The 16,010-nt window shown below is 45.2% G+C and overlaps 1 protein-coding gene across 2 annotated transcripts in view; it reads left to right on the forward strand.

Annotated features, from left to right (window-relative positions):
- LOC126252905 (colorectal mutant cancer protein) overlaps window positions 1-16,010 on the forward strand; it is a 643,915-nt gene that overhangs the window by 211,833 nt on the left and 416,072 nt on the right. For both annotated transcript variants that reach the window (XM_049953885.1, XM_049953895.1), the window contains exon 3: window positions 6,263-6,417. In XM_049953885.1, coding sequence (XP_049809842.1) covers window positions 6,263-6,417 — 155 coding nt within the window. The remainder of the gene's footprint in view (window positions 1-6,262; window positions 6,418-16,010) is intronic.

A 16,010-nucleotide genomic window follows, 5' to 3' on the forward strand; every position in this document is an offset into this window, starting at 1 on the left:
GTCCAGAGCCAGTTTGCAAATATCTGTAAAGATTTTATGGCGTATTCTCTAGCTCTAGACGAAAGTGTTGATATCACTGGAACAGCGCAGCTTGCCATATTTATTAGAGGTGTTAATAGAGATCTTCAGGTGAGGGAGGAGCTCCTCGATGTAGTAGCCATGAAGAACACTACAACCGTAGGTGATATTTTAAGTAGTGTTGATGAAAGTGTTGAAAATATAGGATTGTCGTGGAATTCTTTAGTTTCAGTGTCTACAGATGGTAGAGACATACACTAAGCTAATAAAATTATGAGGCACGTGTACATTCTCCTTTATTTGTTTCATCTGTCGCAGTAATAATTCGTGAGTGATATCCCTGCAGGTGGCCGCGGATTTACATCGACTGGCGGCAGCTGTTGTGTACCCCACGTGACTCTCCCCACTCTCCGCTCTGGTCCGATAGTGGGGGTAGCGTGCTCGCGCTGCTCCGTGCTCGCGCCTTGCTGCTCACAGCTTGCTCCGCGAGCACGTATGTTGTGAAGCCCTGGCGTACAGTTATCAGCGCTGGCAGACAAGCAACACTGCGTGAAGTAACATCAGATATCAATGTGGGACGTAGAACTAACGTATCCGTTAGCACAGTGCAGCGAAATTTGGCGTTTAGTGGGCTATAGTGGCAAACGACCGACGCGTGTTCCTTTAACAGCCGACATCGCCTGCATTGCCCCTCCTGGGCTCGTGACCATATTGGTTGAACGCTAGACGAGCGGAAAACAGTGGCCTGGTCAGACGAATCCTGATTTCTGTTGGAAAGAGCTGACGGCAGGGTTACAGTTTGGCGCAGACCCTATGAGGCCATGGAGCCAAGTTTTGAACAAGGTATTGTTAGGCTGTGTTCACAGGGAATGGACTGGGTCCTCTAACCAGCAGAGTCGGCTACTTGAAGACCATTTGCAGCCATCATGTTGCCAAACAACGATAGAATGACAATGCTCCATGCCACTGGATCACAATTGTTCGCGACTGGTTTGAAGAACATTCTTGACAAATAGAGCGAATGATTTGGCCACCCAGGTAGCCCGACATGAACCTCATCGAACATTTATGGAACGTAATCGAGAGGTCAGTTCGTAAAAACCTGTGCCGGCAACTCTTTAGCAATTATGGACAGCTATAGAGGCATCTTGGCGCAATCTTTCTGCAGGGAACTTCTAACGACTTGTTGAGTCCAATCCACGTCAAGCTGCTGCACTACGTCCGACACGATATTAGGTGGTATCCAATGACTTTTGTCACATCAGAATACTTTTGTTTTTAACCAGACGTGTTTCACGTACTTCTTTCAGCCACTTTCGGCCATCTGCAAAGAAATAATTTTTCGTTCAACGATAAATAATTTCTTGTCAGATACAAATTATTTAATAGCAGCACTTCATTGTCATTTCAATGTTCATAGGCAGCGATCTGCGGCCTATCTGAAGGCATAGTACAATAGTGGAGCAGGCGTCAGTGTTTCGGAGCACACCGTTCAGCTGTTACTGAACGTTGCGTTCCCACGTAGGCACGACGACGTCGTCAGTTACGACTGCACTGGGTAGGGGATCATGTAGCTTGGACCGTGGATCACCGGGAACATATCGCCAAGTTGGATGAGTCACATTGATTTTTTCACTAGGTCAGTGGTTGAGAGCCGCATACTTCGTTTTGCAGGCGAACGGCTGCACCGCGCCACAATGCAGGCCAGTTAGGACAGTTATTGTTTTGGGGAATGTTCTCCTGGCCTTCCGTTGAGTCCATGGTAGCAATCGAAGCATAATGGCACAGTGACGGACAGAGCGAGATGGGTTTCACACGATCGTCGCTTTCGGAACCCATGTTCCAAAATTCTACAGCAGACCGTCGTCAGAGATATAGTCCTACAGTTTTGTGCGTCTGTTCGACAACCCATTTTGAAAACTGGAATGACCTATGATTTTTCAATAATTAGGAATGCTTCGCTCCTTTAGAGACTTATGGCACATTGCTGCTAGAGGACGGGCAAGTTCTTTCGCATATTCTATGCAGAATCGTATTGGTATCCTTTCAGGTCCAGTGGCCTTTCCTCTGTTGAGAGATTTCAGTAGCTTTTCATCCCTTTGTCAGTTATTTAAACATCTGTAATTTTGTCGTTCGTGCGACGATTTGAAGGAGGAACTGCCGCTCAAATGGCTGTAAGCGCTATGGGACTTAACATCTGAGGTCATCAGTCCCCTAGACTTAGAACTACTTAAACCTAACTAACCCAAGGACAGCACACACACCCATGCCCGAGGCAGGATTCGAACCTGCGACCGTAGCAGCAGCGCGGTTCCGGACTGAAGCGCCTAGAACCGCTCGGCCACAACGACCGGCGAGGAACTGCAGTGCGCTCTTTCTCTGCGAAATAGTTTTGGATAAAAGACGTTTGATATTTCGGTCGTTTGTGTCTCATCCTCTCTTCCAATGCCATTACGGTCACAGAGTACCTGGCCAGATGGCTTCTACCCGTTTACTGATTTAAAGTAAGACCAAAACTTAATAGGATTTTCTGTGAAATTGATAGATAGGATTTCACTTTCAAATCTGTTGAACGCTTCGTGCATAGCCCTCCTTACGCTAATTTGGTTTTTGTTCGTCTGTGAGGCTTTGGCTACGTTTAAATCTGCAGCGAAGCTCTCTTTGCTTTCGTGGTAACTTCCTTGACGACGATGACTTCTTCCAGCAGGATAGCGTAACTGCGCGTCTGACAAGCCCACAATCGTGTTACAGTGGTTTGAAGATCATGATAAGGAACTCGCGTTGATGCCTTGTCCACCAAAGCCGCCTAATTGGTACCCTATGTAATACGCCAGGGACGCTATCTTGCGACAGATCGCGCCCGCAGTCCACCAGGCCGTAATTTTCGGGAATTGGTAGACCTGTCCTTAGACATGTGGTGCCATATACCTTCGAAAACCTTCCAACAACTTTCAGAATCTATACTGCACGAATGGCTGCCTTATTGGGTTCCAAAAGTGTGGCTGCACACCACTAACGAGATGGTCGCAGTATTTGGCTCGCAAGTGTAAATTCATTGTCCCTTGTGTAAACTCCTGGACGCAAACATTATTGACAAGTTTACACTCAGCTATCTGTCTCAACTTTACAATACACTTTACTTAATCGTACTGCTACATCGTTGCTGTTTACTGCGCAGGACCTTGCTGCTAAGTTGTCTGAGGGATCATGGGAACTCTTTGAGGGTAGCAGCTGAGTCCGAACTTGGGGAGGGAAGGAGATTGAATGGTATATAGTAAGGGAAACAGATTGTCTATAATCACATGTGTATGTTATAATGTTAAATATCCCTTACTATCAAAATGATTGTAGATGTACAGAAAGTATCTATCCTACGTTGAACCAATTATTGGGTGGTTTGTTGGTTTTGGTGGAGGGGGGAGGGGGGACCAAACACTGAGGTCATCGGTCCTCCTAGTCCCCCCCCCCCCACCCGGGCTAGGGAAGGATGATAGAAACATTATATTAGCAGATATATATATATATATATATATATATATATATATATTTTGCTATAGCTGTCTCATTATGTAGGGCGCCGCTTCCTCTTTATGCTTTTAATAGGCCCATGATTTTTTGTTTCAGTAAATGTCTCTCGAATATTGTTGCTTTCTGACGTCATCAGTATTTATTCATTAACTCTTGACACTTTCTGCAGTCGTTAAGTAAATACATTGTGCAAAATTTCAACACAACATGAACTTGGTAGTTACATTGACCATTCATGACAACTGAAACTATTGTGGCACGTGTGGCGCCTGATATTTCTATAAGGACTACGTACATAACTTCCAGATACTAGAACAGGATAGAGATCAAATGAATTTTATTATGACTTTCTTAATTAAAGTTACTTTTCAGGTATAATTTGCATAATGTTTCTGGAAATAATTATTTATATAAAGATTTATACGCCTAATAATTAATAACAAAGGTTGCAGCTGTTGACAGCATAAAAATTATCAGCTTCCTGTCTTTGTGTAATTACCGATTGAATTATCGATTGTAAAATGAGAAAAATTAAAAATGAAGATAGAAATTTTGTTTAAGTGAAAACTAAAGCATAGTAATATTATTTTCGCAGTAACGTGATTTCTGACACCTGTAAGTTAACAAGTGCCATACTAATTTTCATGGTTCTGGATAGATGTTGCTAAATGAATCAATATGAAAAATAAAATTATATTATCAGAAAAACAGTGTTTTCGTGATAAAATTATATTTAGATGCGAAATATATAATTTAAGAATAAAACTTAAATCAAGTCAGACCGAAATTTATACGGAATCGAACATTTCAATTGTAGTGAGAAAATTCTGAGGAGGCAAGATTCATGACAACATGAATATTAAGGCAACCTAGAAGTTGTCACGTTTCCGAAAACGTTATGTTTATAGTTAAGCAAACTATTATTTTCATGCAGGTCACTTAATATGTGTAAAAGAATTAGGTGAAAAAGGTTTGGTTGAAAACAATGATAAAAATTTATAGTGAACCTTATCTGAAACAGAAACAGTGGTGACGTAGCAACTGAGAAAGAATGACAGCAAAGAGGTACTTTAAAATTCTTTTTGTGTTCTATAAAACACGTGCTGTGTAACATGCCCGAGGCAGGATTCGAACCTGCGACCGTAGCCGTCGCGCGGTTCCAGACTGTAGCGTCTAGAATTCGACGTTGCGTTTGTCGGTACAGGCCCAGCGGCTTCCAACCACCGCCCTGACTGCAGTTTCGTTTCTATATTTGGTCCGCGTTCAACAAATCCGGCAGGTACATTCCGCGTTTGTTTCTCACATTTGATATTTCGTATAAAATTTCTTGTTGTCTGTGAATCAAAATTGGTAGTAATAATAAATGTTTTCCATAGAAGCTAGTGGTGGCATAATATGGCTGTCAATAAATAAGTACAAGCTGTGCGGCACCTCCTCCAGAAAGTGTATTTCTTTTTATCTTCGCATTGACCAACGGCGATCAAGAAAGAACGTCACTTCCTCTTCTTTCTTTCATCCTTCCTTATTTCCAGTAGGGAGGAGCGAACAAAATAGTTCAAATGGCTCTGAGCACTATGGGACTTAACTGCTGAGGTCATCAGTCCCCAGAACTACTTAAACCTAACTAACCTAAGGACATCACACACATCTATGGCCGAGGCAGGATTCGAACCTGCGATCGTAGCGGTCGCGCGGTTCCAGAGTGTAGCGCCTAGAACCGCTCGGCCACTCCGGCTATCAATTTCTAGGCTGGACCATCAACAATTGTCAGCGTGCGAACCATTCAACGAAGCATCATTGATATGGGCTTTCGGAGTTGAAGGCCCACTCGTGTACCCTTGATCACTGCACGACACAAAGCTTTTCTCCTCGCCTGGGCCCGTGAACACCGACTTTGGACTGTTGATGACTGGAAACATGTTGGCTGGTCGGACAAGTCTCAATTCAAATTCTGTCGAACGGATGGACGTGTACGGGTATGGAGAAAACCTCATGAATCCATGGACCCTACATGTCAGAAAGAGACTATTCAAGCTGGTGGAAGCTTTGTAATAGTGTGGGGCGTGTGCAGCTGGAGTGATATGGGACTCCTGATGTGTCTAGGTACGACTCTGTCAGGTGACACGTACGTAAGCATCCTGTCTTGTAACCTGCATGCCGACGGACTTGGGCAGTTCCAGTAGGACAATCCGACACAACACACGTCCAGAATTGCTGCAGAGTGGCTCCACGAACACTCTTCTAAGTTTAAACACTTCCGCTGGCCACCAGACTCCGCGGAGATGAACATTATTGAGCATATCTGCGACGTCTTGCAACGTGCTGTTCAGAAGACATCTCCACTCCCTCGTACTCGTAATCGCTGCAGGATTCATGGTGTCAGTTTCCTCCAGCACTACTTCAGACGTTAGTTAGGTGCACTTATGCCTTCTCGCGCCGGCCCTACACGATATTAGGCAGATGTACCAGTTTGTTTGGCTCTTTAGTGTATATCTAAAATCTTAAAATGAGAATATAAGAAATGTATATAAGCCATACTAATAATAAGAAGGATGTTTTGTATTGAGCAAAATACTGTGCACTCATCGTGTATTTGTTTAAAGTGACCCACTTTCGATGCACAGTAGAGTGGTAACGCGCGGAACGGCGCTAGCACGAAATCGCGCTCGCGCGGCGCGGCGCAGAGCGACGTGTGACGCTGGCGGCTGTGTTGCAGGGGCGGCGTCGGCGGGCAAACACGAGAGCTGGGAGTTCGACTCCGGCGCGCGCGACCTCAGCCCGGAGCCGCACACGCTGCAGAAGCTGGTCGAGGCCGCCGGCGGTTCGCTCACCGCGGGGTCGCCTGCCTCCATGCTGGACCTCGCCAACAAGGTGCGTCAACTTCGCAGCCACCCAGCGCCAGCATCCAATCACCAAGTACTACACTTTAGAGTCCAGAAAGGAACGGCCAGGCGTCTTGCGCGAGCAACCGTGGGAATTAAGACGGCATGAGCACCCGTTTATTTTCAGTACTCGTGACGTTACGACGAGATGATTTCATTTCGGTCGTAAAAAGATGTCTAATTTTCAAATTAGAACCCGGGCTACGCTATACCGGGTGTTTCAGAAGTGATTGTCAATATTCAGGGGTGTGACAGGAATGGTCATTCGAAACAAAAAAGTCAAGTAAACATTGGCTCTAAATCGCATACGTTAAGAGATATGAGCAATTCTTGATCTTCCATTATGTGAAACAGATCTCTTCTACTGCAAGCTCTTTGCTTTCCATATTTTGGGATGTGATATTATGGACCAAAACGAGAAAAACAGTCCAGTAAACATTTGCTCCAAAATGCATACCTTAAAAGTTATGAGCACTTCTTCATTAGAAGAGTAGCGAAGATGAAAAAGTGCTCGTAGCTCTTAAGGTATGCATTTTAGAGTATATGTTTACGGGACATTTCTTTTCTACCATTTCCCAAAATATGGAAAGCAAAGAGCGTGCAATAGAAGAGATTTGTTTCACAGTATTGAAGACCAATAATTGCTCATAGCTCTTAAGGTATGCATTTTAGAGCCCATGTTTACTTGACTTTTTTGTTTCGAATGGTCACTCCTCTCACATCCCTGAATGTTGATCTTCACTTCTGAAACACTCTGTGGATTTTCACTTCAGACCATTTAATTAATTTTTACGAAATAATTTGTACTGGAACATTCAATTGTCACTAATATTTCATTATCACGAATGACGGCAGCATGTTGCCATCATCAGATGCATTTACGTTAAAACTGTTAGTAACAAGTGACTGTTGCACTATATATTATTTCACAACAATCATGTAATACATTTGCAGCCCTCAAATAATACCCATATAACATGGATAAATTTAAGACCTAATTAATTCCGAACCACAAAAACTACCACATGAGGGAAACGCAGAAATTTCTTGCAAGCAATTCGTATTTTGTGGCGTATGTTAGAAGAAAAGTGAGCAGATTATTAGCAGTAGTTATTTCCTGCCAGTTTGACGTAATGTGGTCAACAGTAATTAAAACTTAAAGTAGGGCCGTCCATTCAGTTTGAGCTATTCGTACCTTCTGCAATAAAGAGAGTCATCGACCTTTGAGTCCCTCATCAGCTACACAACATTATGCTGCCTTTGGCTGCCTCCAACGTAACGCAGTGATGCACTGCCCACACTGCTTCGTAATCTTCAGCTAAATGAACAACCAGCTGGACGATGCTATACGTAAAGTATAAGAGGTGACCAAAAAGTTCTGGTGAGCATTAAGGCAGTCATTTCACGGACGCACCAGGTTGAAGAGAACCATCTGAGGGCGGGGGGAACAAAACACCATGACTTGCTGCGTGAAGAAGTCCGTAACTGCCTGCTGCACATCCTCGTCCGACAGGCATTTTATAACGAACTGAAGGCGTGACAATCGCGTGGCGAGACATTAGGCCTATAAGGCGGTTGCTCGTGTGTCTCCCACTTGCGTTGGCGTAACTTCTGCGTTAGGACATTTGCGATATCGTGAACTTGGCGTACCACACCACAACAGTTGTTTTCGACAGACAAACTGCCCCTTAACCATTCTTGATTCTCCGGTGGATGTCTACGATGTTTGCCCTTCAGCACCCAAGAAAAGAACAGCAGCACGTTGTCCCTGTTTGGACGCATTTCGTAATAACGTCGCCATAGTTCACGTTTTAGCATTTGCCGCACGCATGTGGGAAAGACACTAATGCCATACTACTAATCCGTTGCCTATAAGTTGGTGCTTATATACACGCATACAAGTCATTCTACATTGCATATAAGCTGCGGCAACGTCCCCAGACAGAAACTTTTTGATCGCTCCTTATACCTAGAAAATTGTATGAATGAGTAATATGTTTGTGAAATGGAAATGGAGGTTTTTTGAAAAAAGAAGAAACAAACTGCTATCTGAACTCTTACGTGATTTTTACCACTTTGAAGTGATTATTTGTTACAGCCGGAGTTTTAGTACGGTAGGAGGGAAATATGAAAAACATTTCTTAAGTGACCTAAGATTTTGCATTTGTTAACTGACGTAAGATTTGGTATAATTTACGAGTGATGAGATCATAAAAGACTTTTAACACATAGTTGTTGATAAGAAACGTGAATGGAAAATTTACATTAACTTTTAAGGAAAAAGGGTTCTTTTTGCTAAGGTAGCTGCTGTATCGCCTTCGCCATTAACAGAGTTATTATTCGTGAGGGCCTCAGTTGTTTTTAGGGCGCCCTCAGGTCACCACTCAGTAGTTTCAGAGAGGGCTACCTACCTTCCTGTCGTGTTCTAGCCACTGACCCTGACCGATATCATATAACCAGATGGGTTCTCACACTGCACTTTCAAAGGATTTTGTGACTGAACGAATCTTTTATTCAGCGATGAAATAGAAACATTTTAAATGTGAAGGCTACCGGCGCAGCTCAGTTTCGACTTGTTAGCCGATACGTACTTGGTAACCTAGGACAAAATGTGCTAAACCGTCAGTTTGGGATTTAGTTTATAATATATTTGCGCCTCTTTTTACGTTCTTTTTACGTTCCATTACAAACTTTAAAATGGCTCTGAGCACTATGGGACTTAACATCTGAGGTCATCAGTCACCTAGAACTTAGAACTACTTAAACCTAAGTAACCTAAGGAAGGACATCACACACATCCATGACCGAGGCAGGATTCGGACCTGCGACCGTAGCGGTCGCGCGGTTCCAGGCTGTAGCGCGTAGAACCGCTCGACCACACCGTACAAACTAAAGAATGTCGTATTGCCGTATTTGTAATTTCAAGAATTAAAAGAGTCCCATTTCTTTTAAAACTGTTCGTTTCCATTTAAGAAGCAGTTCCTTACGTTGCTAACTTACTATCTACAGAAATATACTTGTCTCTTTGTATACTGCCATGTGTCAAAAGCCTTTCTACGACGATCGGACTTTAACCGTTTGTGAAATACACCAGTTTCCCACGTCACTCGTTCCTCCCCGTTTACTCGGAGGCTATGAACAGGAGTCACACAAGGAGTTAATGAGAATCAGTGTCGTATATTGCAAAAACGATTTTCTGTTTGCAAACAGTGGAACGTAAAGGGTGAACGTAATTGAATGTACATTTATGTGGTTCGCTATTTAATTCTGTTATGCTGAACATCGACATTAGTTGTATTTGCCTGTAGTTGCTGCTGTAATGGCAATTGAATTTGTGTTATCAGTCCTAACTGCCAGTAGCGGGACTGGGGTTAGAAGCGCAAATATTCGAAACCTATGGAAGTATATAATTTAACTTGTATCAATAGAATCTGCTGGTGGCCTCATCGGGACGAGCATATTAAACCCACGTAAGCAGCTTTAAAGCACTGCCCATTGCCCAAACGCAGACTGCTGTGTTAGTGCTTCATTAGTATATTGCTGTACGTTTGTCTTTGTGGCTAACTTGCCCTTTTTTCTTGTACTCCATTTTATTGATAGTAATGGATCATGAAATATTAGACTCGACAACAGCGATAAGTGAGTCATATTTCCTTATTAAGTCGCGACCGCTACGGTCGCAGGTTCGAATCCTGCCACGGGCATGGATGTGTGTGATGTCCTTAGGTTAGTTGGGTTTAAGTAGTTCTATGTTCTAGGGGACTGATGACCACAGAAGTTAAGTCCCATAGTGCTCAGAGCCATTTGAACCTTATTAAGTCAACGTGAATAAAAACTGTAAACAAACAGGTTTAGAAACACATTACTTCCGTATCAAAAAGTGGCTCTGAACACTATGGGACTCAACATCTGAGGTCATCAGTCCCCTAGAACTTAGAACTACTTAAACCTAAATAACTTAAGGGCATCATACACATCCATGCCCGAGGCAGGATTCCAACCTGCGACCGTAGCGGTCGCGCTGTTCCAGACTGAAGCGCCTAGAACCGCTCGGGCACACCGGCCGGCTCTTCCCTATCAGTCGCACATTTTTGCATCACTGCAAAACTCATCCGAGGTATAGCTTGTGGTCTCAAGGTGACAGATTTCAAGTATGTGGCTGTGGCAGAAAGAGGGGACAAGTGTGAGCGATAGTTTCGATCTGTTCTATAGACCTTTCGGTTCGGATCATATTAACGCTGCCCGTGTCTCGTAGCCTTACTTTATGGAATGCCTGGACGGCTTAGCAATTACGCTTTTTATGTTCATTATCGAGACTCATCAGGGTCATAGTAATTTCTCATATTGAAAGGCGGTTCTCCTCACAAGAAATCGATGCACCGAACACCAAGGCGCAAGAAACAGCGCCATCACTACCATGGTTGTAGACAAGCTGGGTTTTTTCTTCAATAGAGTGCTTCATTGCTGAAACTTCTGAGCAGTTACGACACTTGTGAGTTCAAACTTGTGTCAATATCGAACTCTGCAGGTAGTCGGCACAAGAAATATGCAAACTTCAAACTTTAACGGTACAGGAACGGAATGGTTACTTTACTGACACATACTATTCTTGCTCACAATTAAACAAACGATTGCAAAAGTAGATTTTAAATGTCTTGTTGGTCTAACTACTACCACCAATGGAGAGTTAAAAGTTTAGAAGAACGTAGTGGGATTACGTCCTAGCTACAAAATTATCATTAGCTTAAGCTTTTCCGGCGAATCAACTGTTTGTATTCCTCTCGGGTGTCCACCCACGTGCAGTCGTTTACGAAACGCGATATTTCGACATTGTATCGTACCGTCATCTTAATGTGATAACCTGTTCAACGAGTGTCTTTGTTAAATCCCACATACTCTTACCGCTCCACACGTCTCCCTCTCTACCCGATCGCTGCCTGGTAGGAAGGAATGCTGAGTGTGAGGGGGGGGGGGGGGGGAGTGCACGCTATCGCAGGCAGTATGCTGGGCGCGAAATCGGGTGCTTCAGTGCTTCCACCTCCTCCGTCGGGCGCGAAAGTCGTTGGCCGACGTTGTGACAACAGTTGACTGACCGCTGGGTGCCGCGCTTTGCTTAGTGTGAAGCCACTGTCTCTGTTGATCAGGCCGTCGGCCACTCGTATTTCAACAACCTTCTTTAGAAAACAATCCCAAAACGATGAGGTCTGCCTTAGCATCACCGTTTGTCTAATATGTCCTTAAAGTGGTTGAGTTCCCTCGTTAGACTTTCTTTGTCCGATATTGCACGGGCCCTGTGGACCAGTGTTGGTAGCACACAGTCACACTGAAGGATGAAAGCAGCTGGAGGCGGGGAGATATTTATCAATGTGGGTGACTTTCTTGTACACGCTGTGTCCCATAATGCTGTCCGCTTTTCGCTTAACTTGGACGTCCATAGAGGTCTGCTTGCCATTATCTTCCACCTGCAAAGTGAATTTGATGCTGGGCTGCAGAGTGTTCAGATGTTGGACAAATTCCTGAATTCTCTCACTCCGTGTGGCCACGCCTCAGATGTGTCATCAAAATATCTGGAAAAACGTGTGGGCTTCACTGCAGCTTTCTCCAGAGCTTTCTCCCTCCGTGAATAAGTCTGTCACAACCACTGACAGAGGGCATCCCATAGCGACGCCATCCGTATATTCATAATAATCTCCATTGAAGAGAAAGACTGTAGATGTGAGGACGAAATCGAAGAGATTAGTCATTAAGGGGGTGAATTTCTAGCTGCTCAGCCTGAGAGGGAATCAGAGAGGAGCACAAAAGTCACGCCGAGCTCAAGCAACCAACAAAATCTGCGGTTGTGGAACACTGCATAGTTACAGGGGATTCAGTGAAATTGGACAAACGGTGGTGCTAAGACAGAAAACGGCATTTTGGAATTCTGTTCCAGAGAGAGGTGTTGAAATAAGAGTGGCCGGCGGTGTGAGCAATAGAGACAGTGGCATCGCTCTCAGAAAGGCGTGGGACCCAGTGCTGTAGTCACAACGTCGGTCGAGAGCTACTTTGCACGCGGCGGGGGAGGCAGAAGCACTGAGGCACCGTAATTCGCGCCCGGCAGTCGGCGATCATGTCGCGTACCAACCCCATCTCCCCCACCCGCACCATCGCCATGCCAATCCACCTGACGCCACGCGCGGGCAGGTTGTGAAGGAAGGGTGGGGAGCGATGAGAGTATAAAGAAGTCGCGATGTTTTCTTTGCCGTTGATGATTGAGAAAGTTGAATACGTGTTCTCACACTCTCGGTTGTATGTGTGTTCACGATTAGTTCAACGTTGGAAGTTACGCGAGGCCGATCTGTATAATTTTGTTTAGAAAGTCCCAGCGCCAGAAAACTGAAGCTAAAAACAGAACAACTGCTGAATACCGACACCTGAAAGCCAGTGCCAGTTGACCATTAACATAAACAGGGGTAACGTGCTGCGTATAAATTGGCGGGATGGGGATGGCAGGGGGCGACAATACCCATTACTGGTCGATTAAACAATGGCGATCAAGCCTTGGAAACAGCAACAACTGTAAAAATGAGGGAGTATGCGTACGTAAACGCGTGAAGTATAACGACCACATAGAACTAATAGGAAAAGCAGATTCCAGACTGGTTCGTTGGAAGAATCGTAAGAGACTGTCGTTCAGCCAGAAGCGAGGTAGCTTGGAAAACACTCGTGCGACCGATTCGTGAATACCTGTCTTCATTCTGGGACCCTTTACCTGGTACGGTTAATAGAGGTGATAGAGAAGAGTTGCACGTATGGTCACGGACACGTTTAGTATGCGCAGGTGCATGACGGAAATGTTCATCCAACTTGAATGGGAGAAGCTACGAGACAGACATTGTGCATGACAGAGAAGTCTGCTGTTAAAATTCCAAGAGCGGCTATTGGTAAAAGAATGAGGCAACATGTTACTTCCTCGTACGTACGTCACACAAAAGAGCCATAACGGTAAAATGCGAGAAATTCTAGTCTATACTGAAGCTTAACCGCAGTAATTAATTCCTCACCCCATTCGTTAATGGAGTAGGAAAGAGAGAAACGACAGTGGCACTCGAAGCACTCGCCGCCACCTATTGAGAGATATCAGCTGGGCATAGATGTAGATATAGAGACTGTAAAAACTGACGTCAGAAATGTACGTCTGTTTGAAACACTGAATTTCTTGCGTTCAGCAGTAATTTAGATTTCCCTCTAAGCTGCCGTGTCGCTATGGAGTCTGAGGTACTGCGGCTCCGCGGAAGGCTCAAGCCGAGTTTGCGACGGGACAGACTTGAGAGCGCGCGCTCACGCGCTGCCACTTGCCTGTACTCAACGTGAAGACTTCAGACCGCGCGCATCAGATACAGTGTTCGGCCTTTCCTTGTGCTACGGTTTTTTGTGTTTATGTACTCACTCTGGACTGATCTTGCACGCTTACGACGATCTTGCTGTGTTTGGGACCCTGTTTCTAGCTACCAGCTCATTACGTGGACGTACTCGTTACCGACGACTCTGAACTGCAGTTTGTTCTACCGGTGACCGCGTCGTCGTGCGCCGAGTTATATTCAACTTTTCTCACCTACGCCGAGTAGTATAGCATAGAATCTGACCGGAGATAGAATCGCGACAACCAGTCAGCGTTCATACCTGCGCGACAACAGTAGAAGGGGAAACGATGGGCAGGTAATGAGATTGCAAAGCAGTTTCCAGCTCGTTTGTAACGGCAAACCTGGTCCAGAAGCGTGTAGATGCTATCTGAAAGCTGTGGCAGATTACGGTGGAAAATGTGAGCCGCTCGGCGCGCAATTGAGGGGTGAAGTGCGCGACACATTAAGCCTGTGATTGCAGGGCAGGGCAGGGGCCGGCGGGCCGCGGACACGTGGCAGGGCGGTGGAAGCCTCGAATGCCTGCCGATTACAGCGCCTCGTGTTTGTTTTGGCAATTACAGCGCCGCTTTACGGCTCCCGCGAGGCTCGTCGCTCATAAAAAAAGCAGCCCGCCCACACTAAACATTTCCACGGGGAACGCAGGCCGCTCGCTGACTTGCCTTTATATTAAAAGCGGCCGCGCACTCGCTTTTCATTAAGTCACCTTTCACTGGCGGTAGTGGCCAACGTGGAAGTAACGCAAGCCTGCTCAGGTATTCGGATGAGCAGCGGCTGTTATTGCAAACCCCACGTCGTGGCGCAGAATAAGCTTCAGTCGTGCATTCGCAGTGTGTTGTGACTGACTGTTCTGCACTTGGTCTTCCTCTGATATATGCGAAAACAGACTAGAACGTCCTCTTTTACAATGATGGATGCAAGTGTGGCCAAATTTTCGACTGCTCAATAGATTCCCGTGACAGTGTCTTTGGGATTCGACTTTCGTACGATTTTTTGTCTTTGATGCTGTCGTACATTGAGATCACAAATGTCGTGGAATACTTCCTAATATCGTGTCGCACCTCCTTTTGCCCGGCGCAGTGCAGCAACTCGCTGTGGCATGGACTCAACAAGACTTCGGAAGTCCCCTGCAGAAATATTGAATCACGATGCTTTTTAGCCGCACATAATTGCGAAAGTGTTGCCGGTGCAGGATTTTGTGCACGAACTGACCTCTCGACTCTGCCTATAAATGTTTGATGGAATCCATGTCGGCCGATCTGGGTGACCAAAACATTCGCTGAAACTGTCCAGATCGTTCTTCAAACCTATCGCGAATGGCTGCAAAGAGTCTCCAAGTAGCCGAACATAAACATTTCCAGTCAATGATCGGTTTAGTTGGACCAGAAGACGCAGTTAATTCCACATATACACATTCCACACTGTTATGGAGCAATCGCCATCTTGCACAGTGCCTTGCTGACAACTTTGGGATATGCGCCACACTCTAACTCTACCGTCAGCTCTTACCAACTGTAATCGGGACTCATGTGACCAGACCGCACTTTTGTAGTCGCCTAGGGTCCAACTGATGGGGCGACGAGCCCAGGAGAGGCGCTGCAGGCCATGTGGTGCTGTCAGCAAAATCACTCGCGTCGATCGTCTGCTACCGCAGCCCATTAAAGCCAGATTTCGCCGCTATCTCCTAACGGATATTTTAGTCGTGTCTTCCATATTGATTTATGCGGTTATTTCACGCGGTGGTGCTTGTCTATTAGCACTGACAACTCTACGTAAACGCCACTGCTGTCGGTCGTTAAGTAAAGGCCTTCAGCCACTGCGTTGTCCGTGGTGAGAGGTAATGCCTGAAGTTTAGTATTCTCGGCACATTCTTAATGCTGTGGATCTAGTAATATTGAATTCTCTAACGATTTCCGAAATGGAATGTCCCATGTGTATAGCGCTAAATACCATTCCGCGTTCAAAGCATGTTAATTCCCATCGTGCGGCCACAATCACGTCGGAAATCTTTTCGCACGAATCACCTGAGCACAAATGACAGCTTCGCCAATGCACTGCCTTTTAATACCTTATGTACACGGTACCACCGCCATCTGAGTATGTGTATACCGCTATCTTATGTTTGTCACCTCGGTTTATATGCAGTCCTGAAGGCACTGGAGGAGATGAGACGCAATTGATGCAA

This window comes from Schistocerca nitens, chromosome 1, assembly GCF_023898315.1.
Source record: "Schistocerca nitens isolate TAMUIC-IGC-003100 chromosome 1, iqSchNite1.1, whole genome shotgun sequence".
NCBI lineage: Eukaryota > Metazoa > Arthropoda > Insecta > Orthoptera > Acrididae > Schistocerca > Schistocerca nitens.